General features: G+C 39.3%; 1 protein-coding gene across 1 annotated transcript in view; it reads left to right on the top strand.

The window, feature by feature from the left end:
* Positions 1–9,413, top strand: part of chrna8 (cholinergic receptor, nicotinic, alpha 8) — a 61,362-nt gene that overhangs the window by 36,358 nt on the left and 15,591 nt on the right. Inside the window, exon 4 of the mRNA XM_020596129.1 lies at positions 7,755–7,864. Within this exon, the coding sequence (XP_020451785.1) occupies positions 7,755–7,864 (110 nt within the window). The remainder of the gene's footprint in view (positions 1–7,754; positions 7,865–9,413) is intronic.

Genomic DNA, 9,413 nt, shown 5'->3' with positions numbered 1-9,413 from the left:
TGTTTTTAATGGTTTTATAGGCTTTACATGAAGATTTTGTTCAAAATAAGATGCAAGGGACATGAGGAAGAGTTCTTTTTTCGGTTAAACTGTAAAATCCCTGTTTTGTTATTCCTAAGACTGTTAAGTGTTACATTTTTAAAATAAAATACCTGCACTTTTTCAGATTTTGCATGAAGTCTTCATCTTTTTAAATTTGGAATGAATCATGTTGATAACAGATGCTTATGACGAGTTAAATTCCATTTGGAAATGTTTCACTAATGTTCAGTATCTGCGTGATTGCTTCAAATATTCAAGGGTCACACACAGCAGTAGTACCTGATTAGTTATGGTTAAAAAATTACTTTTTTAGCACTTGTGTGCATTTATGAAGTGTTTCTTAATAAATACATGTTTTAGACTTTACAGGGTCACAGAGAGCATTAACAAATGGTTAATTAAGGTTAAGTAATGGTTATTCACCACTGTGATACATTAATGAAGTGCTAGTTCATGCATATATGGTTCCCACTTTACAATAAGCGTCACAAAGAGCATTAACAAATGGTTAATTAAGGTTAAGTAATGGTTACTCACTACTGTTATACATTTTTAAAGAGCATTAATAAATGCGTAATTACGAGTAAGTAATGCTTACAGTATACAGCAGGGGTGGGCAAGTCAGGTCCTCGAGAGCTACCACCGTGCATGCTTTCCAACTATCCATGCCCTGCCCACTGCTGCATACCTGCATCATGTGTGTTCAGTCAATCAGAAGCTGGAAGATACCACCTTAGATGAACGTGGAGCGAGGACAAAGTGAATTCATTGGTTGGAGGATGGACAAGTAAGTGGACAATTATTATGCTTAAAGGAACATTAAAACAGCCTTCTCCTAATGAAACTGCTAAGCTGTGAACGTCGTGAAATAAATGTTAATATCTTTATTGACAATTTACTGGTATTACCAAGAGACATTTAAGTTGTTGAATGCAATGCTTATTATTGTATTATTTAACATTTAGTTAATGCTTATTAATGCATCAACAAATGTTAGCAGTGTCGTTAAAAACTTAATGTATGAGGTAATACTTTAATTAACATGAAAAACATTAGTACATGATTAATAAATGCATTAGTTACCTGTTAGTTAATGCTTATTACTGCATTAAGTACGGTTAATTAATGTACCCTTATTGTAAAGTGTTACCAATATATATATATATATATACACACACACACACGCACACTACGCAATGAAGAATGTTGGGCATTGTTGACATGGTGTCAATGCTGTTTGTTCCCCTTCCAAAATAAAAAGGCAGTAACATCACATTGTGCAAAAAAGGACATTTAGCTGATTATTTTTTATTTTATTATATTTAATAATAGCATAATATAATATAGCTTGTCAGCACTGGGCTGTGTGACAGGCAGACAATGATAAAAATATCTCATGAAGCCAGCAAATCATGTCATGAAACTGTTCTGTCATGACATTTATCTAACAGTGGGTTACTTTCAGTTGCCAATTTAAGCCTTCTATTTCAGATGTGCTTTACTACAAAGTGATATGTTCAGGTTGTTTTTAATTCCAACTGACCATTTGTACCTCTTGCTATGTCTATGTATCTGTTTTAGCACTCTGATAACTGTAGATTAACAAACACAAAATCTTAGCAATTGTTGAAACAATGAGTACTAAAGGCAAATATAGGGAAAAGCTGTGTCTTATTTCTACCTGGCAAAAGATGATTTTGGAGGAGTGTAACCTTTCAAATTCATTAAAGTTACTCTACACTTATTAACACAAGCTAGGGAGCACATGAGCAGTACTACCCTGTTCATGCACTGTGCTAGTCATTAACATAACCTTTAATGCCAAAAACTAATGCCTTTAGTTAGTGACATATTAACTCTTAGCCTTAGGAATGCTTGGTTACTGATGTATGTACTCAAACATATAGGCATTCAGGACATGTTAGAGCAGGTACTGTTTTTTCCATTCTTTGCACTTTTGGTTTTTTGTTAGTAAAGGCAACACCTTCCACACTCATTTGACTACTTTGCTCCTATAGCCCAGTGTATACTATGTGAGACTGGGCATGCCCAGTTATGGTCACCACGCTGTGATCAGGAAAGGTTTTATTGAGACTTCAATTGTCAGGTCCCTAACAGCATCTACAGATGGATGACAAATGAAAGAAAAAAAAAACAACAACATATAAGTGTCCTATGGTGTTGGGCCACCACATGCCACCAGAACAGTTTCAATGCACTTTGACATTGATATTTGTGTTTTGATGATGGTGGTGCAGACGCTGTCTAACACGTCACTCTAAAATCTCTTGTGTGTTTAACTGGGTTGCGATCTGGTGACTGTGAAGGCCATAGCATACGATTCACATCAGTTTCATACTCATCAGACCAATTAGTGACCCCTCGTGCCCTATGAATCGGGGCACTGTCATCCTGGAAGACACCGGTCATTTAGATAGGTTTTTCCTGTAGGTTGTCCCCCATCTGTATGTATCACCATCTAAGCATGTGGAAACTAAGCTACTTAGCTCAAAAAGAGCATATCAATGTCATTATGGAAAGTTGAAGATAAGTTAATAGTGCAAGAAACATGCAATAATATGCAGCCTGACAAAAATGTTCAAGCTAGTCAGGCAGGTACAACACCCTCATTATTTCAGAAGCCCCTGTCAGAATAGCCATTTAAGCATATCACAGCCTGCCCCCAGTCAGGTTGAGTTGGCTGCTGAATGGCTTACAAGTTGTGAATGAATCAGTTATTCAGGTGCCTGCCTCTTACTGACATTTGGTGTAATAGCTTAAGGGGGTTTTGCAAATGTAACAGATTTTGAAGGAAACCCAAGAAGTACATAAAGTAGCACACTCACAGACAGTCACACAGTGAAGTGGCAGGTCCACCTCTGCTGCACTGAGGAGGATTTTAGGGTTACAGGCTTATCAGGCAATGGATGTCCAACATACAAATGGTTAGATTTTATGTGATTTTTAACTGTGAGAACTATAATGACCTTAAGTGTCCATGGAATGCTCATTTCCAGTCATCTATTGTTTAATATTGGGTAGCTCTAGATTAGCTTTACACCCATCATAACTCCAAATAGTCTGTAATTATTTCAGAACGATAAAACCAAAGAGCCTCTTCCTAAAAACACGTTTGTGAACATGCACAACTCCTGCTGCCGGTGTTGTGTCAAAATCTGTTTCCCCATTGAGATGTACGGTATTTTCCATAACCTGAATCCTAAACATTATCTTAACCACAACCACTGAGAGGGTTGCTACATGAATCCGAGTTTTGAACAGAAGAAACACATCTTGACGGGGGACTAAAAAACACTGACAAATAAGCTAAGTTTTCGACAGTGACAATACCTCAACTCCTAGCGTAGCATCGACAACAGCATTATGGATCATTAATCCACTCATTAACCAGCATCACATCACATGTGGCAGACACACTGGCATCAAGCAGTCAAACCAAAAAGGTACTGGGGGGAATCCAATGTTTATGAGCTGATCATTCACCACCCCAGGGTGCTTCACTGGCCAGCTGCTTGTAGGTTAGAACTGGTCAGGTAAAACAGCAAGTCCCTGTACAGAAACATTCCCGGACATGCAGTAACCTCAGGCCCTCTATTTTCCTCCACATCCTCTGGTCACAATGCATAAGCATAAGCATATTGCCAAGTCTTGTCAAAAATACAAGAAATGTGACTTAAGCCCAATGACTCTGATGTCCACAACCATATAAAAACAGAATGAAACCAAAACTACAAGAAAAAAACAGACAAAAATGTACACACATACATATATTAAAAGAGCTACTGTAGCTAATGTACATCTGTACAATGTTGCACCACGATGTACAGTATATAGCATCCTACCATACCCTTAAACACAGACTAACTGTTCATAAGTGTGATGGCCCGGGGATGTAACAGTCTTTGTGTCTGGTTGTCTTGGCGTACAGTGACCTGTAGCGCTGTCCAGAGGGGTCTGTGAGGGTCTTCAGAAACCTTCTCTGATTTATTCTGCAGCCTTGACTGTGCACTGGAGTCAACGTAAACGTATTTTTAGGAAGAGGCTCTTTGGTTTTATCGTTCTGAAATAATTACAGACTATTTGGAGTTAGGCTCCTGTCCTGTTTGGTTGCTGAACCAAACCAGACAGTGATGGGAGAACAGAGAACATGATTCTTCTGTATAACTGTATCAGCAGCTCCTGGGGCAGGTTGAGCTTCCTGAGCTGACACAGGAAGTACATCCACTGCTCTGCCTTCTTGGTGATGGTGTTGATGTTGGACATTCACTTCACGTCGTAAGAGATTGTGGAGCCCAGGAACTTGTAGGACTCCATGACTGAAACATTGCTGCTCAATATAGTGAGCGGAGATGGGGTGGGGGAGCTCCTCCTAAAATCCACTATTATTTACATTGTTTTCAAGGTGTTCAGCTCCAGGTCGTTACGACCACACCGCAGGGCCAGCTGTTCAACCTCCTGTCTGTAAGCCGATTCATCACCATCTTGGATGAGGCCAATGACTGTTGTGTTGTCTGCGAACTTCAGGATTTTTTTACAGAGTCTTCTGAGATGCAGCCATTGGTATAAAGGCAGAACAACAGTGGGGAGAGCACACATCCCTGAGGGGCACCTGTACTGATTGACCGGGTGCTGGACGTGGTTTTCCCCAGTCTCACCTGCTGCTTTCTGTCTGTCAGAAAGCTGGTGATCTACTGACAGGTGGAGACAGACACAGTGAGCTGGGTTAGTTTAGAGTAGAGGATGTCTGGAATGATGGTATTGAATGCCGAACTTAAGTCCACAAATACGATCTGAGCATAGGCCCCTGGTGAGTCGAGATGCTGCAGGATGTAATACAGTGCCATATTGACTGCATCATCTATTGACCTATTTGCTCGATAGGCAAATTGCAGGGAATCCAGCCGGGGGTCCATGATGGCCTTCAGGTGGGCCAATACCAGTTTCTGAAAACACTTCATGACTACAGATGTCAGAGTGACAGGTCTGTAGTCATTCAGTTCCTTGATGGAGGGTTTCTTGGGAACTGGGATGATGGTGGAACATTTAAAGGAGGAGGGAACTACACAAAGTTCCAGTGATCTATTGAAGATCTGTGTGAAAATGGGAACCAACTGGCTGGGACAGACTTTCGGGCAGGAGGGAGTCACATTGTCTGGGCCTGGTGCCTTTCTGATTTTTTGCTTTTAAAAATGCTACACACATATTTTTCACAGACCCTCAGACAGCAGGAGGTAAAATATATCCAAATGAAGTGTGCAGTCAAAAAAAATCAGCTTTTAAATGTTACTGGCTGCACGTTCATGTGGCAAGCTCACATGAACGTGCAGCTGCCTGGAGATTATGACCATTGAAAGAAATCCTTAAACTACTGTATATTGTTAGAAAAAAAGTCTCACGAATGTGAGTTTGTGAGACTTGTGAGACTTCTGCATAGATGTACCAGAACATACGTACACCAAATTTTTTTGAGCTTTAGGTCATGTCTAAGATGATAATTCACTGTTGTAATATTGTAGATAAGTCAGAAAACAAGGAAAAGCAAGCCATGGCTCTTTAAGTTTTCTAAACTTTCTCGATGTTACTCACTGACCTTTTCTATAGTAAGTTAGGATGGCTGATACCATGGAGTGCCCTTTAGAGTGTCATTTTCACCAAAATGACCATAAAAGTCTGAAGATATACTGTATGACCCAGATATCTCTGCCTCCAGCTCAATATAATGTTGGAGAATGGAACTGTGTCTGCAACGTTCACTGCACTGAAAGCAAAATAAAAAGTCATCAGCAAAGTGTCTTTCCAGAAACCGTGTCACTGTTAATCTTGATTATGCACTGGTCATGCTGTCACTCTTTTCACTTACTTCTTTTCTGTGAAGCTACTTCCCAAACCCCTAACACCTACTCACAGTGAGGTCAGTGGATTATCTAGCATAATTGGGGCACTATTTCTGGAAACATATATTAGTGTTTTAAATGGATTTTTTTCTTTGCTGTGAGCGCTACAGATGAAATTCCATTTGCCTCCATTGTTTTGGGGTAAAGGCAGAAATCCAAGGCAAAGAAATCCAAATCTCTGGATATGACTTAAAACAGAATATTGATTAAATACAAGAATTTAAGAAATTATGTTCTTGAATTTACATGTACAGTATTTGCATGGAAATACTAAGATGTAATAAATAATGTATGAACTATTTAATATCCAATTAATCTGGGATTTGGATTATTCTGACTGTTATTTGCATTGGCAGCACACTTGTTGGAAACTTCATTCAGATTAAAGAATTACAAATAACTAAAATTAACCAGTACTACTGTAAATAGTTCATTACCTCATTACCTGCCCAACTATTTCATCCTTAACTTTTCCTGGATTTATGATGTATAATATAATGTATATTTGCATACAACATATCAGGCTTAGTCTTCCATTTATAGAATGAATTTCACACTATCTTGTTAAGAACCTTGTTGTCTCAAATTAGTGATGCCTTCTTAAATTTCTGTCATGTAATGCCAAACCTATTCTTAGACAGCTGTTACCTCATGTTGGCTGGTAGTTGTGCTTTCCCAGCCAGTGAACATGAAAAGAAGGCTCCCTAGTATCAAACAGCCAAGGCCCACTGTTGACAAGTGGAGTGATTAAGCCATTAGCCGGGTGAGTGGAGACATACAGCATATCAGCATTGGCCATTTTAAATGGATGGCATCTCTTTGAAGAGAATATGATTTCAGTATAACTGTAAAAATGTATGCATAAGCACAGACAGATTTGCACATGCACATTCACATGCACATACATTACAATCCCAAGAGCTTACTGATGCAAACACAAAAATTCACATTACACACAAGTTACATTAATTTATGTACTGTTGGTGCACAAAAAAAACATATATGAATGTGCCTGGCGTATGAGTGTCTCCAGCTGTATAACATCTGTACCTCTGTATACTAGACACACACACACACACACACACAGAACAGTCAAAAAAGCTATTGAATGTGCTTACATGCCAAAGACTCACTAATATGTGAACCATTCCATAAATGGCACATCATCTTGCTACTTCATGTCAGGAAAAGAAGCACAGAGGTGACACACAACCACATACGCAGTCTTTGTGCTTTTAAACACTTTGATGCTGGGCTTATTTAGCCCTTGCTGTAAATGGTTCCTGCCTGAAATGGGAATGCAGGGTCAGTGCCAACAGCTGTTGGCTTGGCTAGGTTTGACTGCCATGCTTCATTATCACAGTTGGAGACAAGCATAAGAGCCAACAGTTGTTGGAATTTTAGCCTGTGTCAAGTGAAAATTTCAGATTTCTCATGGTTTAAGGTTGGTCATAAATTCTGATGCATGTTGGTCTTGCATTACTACTGTATGCCAGCATATATTCTAGGGATAAATGCCATGGCCCACAGACTATGTATGTAGTGTGTGTGTCACTGTACTAACACTATTTAAACCGTGAAACACATCACACTGTCAGAGCTATGAAGAATGGTACTGTTAACAACAACAGCACATTGGCTTGCTGGTTGGCATATAAACCAGAAACAGACATCATTAAATTTGGCATTTGGTACCTCTTCTGTCATTTGTGCATTTGGCTTTTGGTATGTCCTCAGCTCACTGGCTGTATTTTTAATCATTTCCTTTTTGACTGCTCTCTCTATCTGTTGTTTCAGTATTGGACAGATATTTACCTCACATGGAACCCAGAGAGCTACCCCGGGGTTCAGAACCTTCGCTTCCCTTCCAATCTGATATGGGTCCCAGATATACTCCTCTACAACAGGTACAGATAGTCTCACATTTTCCTGTTCTGCTTTTTCTTCTCTCACCCTGTCTCCTTGTTGAATGACATAAAAAACAGCCCTAGTCATTTGTACCTTCTCTGGCTTCTGTAATTTTTAGAAGTTTTAGATTTTATTGAATAGAACCACATTTGTACATCTGTTCAGCACTACTGTGAAATCACAGCTCATCCTAATTTGAGACTTATGGGATATTATGGGATCCCTTAACATTGTTACTCTACATTTACAATATTGTGATGATGATGACTGAAAAGGGTTTAAAACAAACCCCCCCCCCCCCCTAAAAAAAATACATGACCTAGACTCTGTAAGTTCTGGCCCGGATCTGTTAAAACATACCTGGACAAGTCCCATGAGCCTGGCACACACTGTTTTGATTCTGTTGACTGACTGTGACATCCACCGCCCACTCTTCAGTGCACTCAACCTGTACCCAGGCCTGTCTGGAATGGGGCAGTAAACCTTACAGACGAACAACAAATGAAAGGAAAACCTGAAAAAATGAGTGGTCTCTACTAGGATGACAATATCCCCATCACTAGAGCACAAGGGGTCACTGAATGGTTTGATGATGATGAAAGCGATGTGAATCATATGCTATGGGCTTCACAGTCACCAGATCTCATCCAAGTTGAACACCTATGGGAGATGTTGGAGTGGCATGTTAGACAGCATCTCCACCACCTTCATCAAAACACCAAATGAGGGAATATCTTTTGGAAGAATGGTGTTCATCCCTCCAGTAAGGTTCAGGGACTTGGCGAGTCAAGGTCAGGATGCACTGAAGCTGTACTGGTGGCACGTAGCAGCCCAGTGCTTTACTGAGAAATCTTATGTTGGTTTTTTTTCATTTGTTACCTGCCTGTATGTGACTATAATGTGGAACTGCTGGTTAAGAGCTGCAATTTGGAAAGTGACTAATGAAATAAGCTACAAACCTCCAAACTATTATTTTCATTAATGGGAATCCTGACACTATCTTCTTTAATAGTCACTTGTCTGTAAACAGAATAGTGAAATATGCCCATTATAATTTTAATGATGCCTTCATGTTCTTCTTCTTTTTCAAACCTAAAGTCAAAAACCCATAGGTATTCAGTTTACTATTGTTTTACTATTATGTGTTACAATTATGTGTTACTATTGTATGTGACAGAGAAAAACATCAGATTTTCACTCTTGAGAAGCAGCAAATATTTAGCAGTTTGAAAAAACTGTGACCTGTAGTTTAGAAATATTTGTGTTCAAAATGTTAACATTCACAGGAAAATGTTACACAGGAAAGTTCAAGATATATCAAAATGCAGTCACACACTATCTTTGTGGGATTTGTGGGGTCGATATCAAAGGCCGTTTGCCAAATTTTTTATAAGCACCATCATTTCCCTCACTTGCATCTTTTCCTTGCATCTTACTCCTGCCGACATGCATGTAAGATGTGAGCAAAACATGCGAGTAGAGAAGATTTGAAGAAATATGTTTTAGCTGACATGAGACATCCCCTTCCTGCTATCCTTGAAGTGTCCC

This window comes from Monopterus albus, unplaced genomic scaffold (assembly GCF_001952655.1).
Source record: "Monopterus albus unplaced genomic scaffold, M_albus_1.0 scaffold29.1, whole genome shotgun sequence".
NCBI lineage: Eukaryota > Metazoa > Chordata > Actinopteri > Synbranchiformes > Synbranchidae > Monopterus > Monopterus albus.
This window is presented reverse-complemented; position numbering and strand designations above follow the sequence as displayed.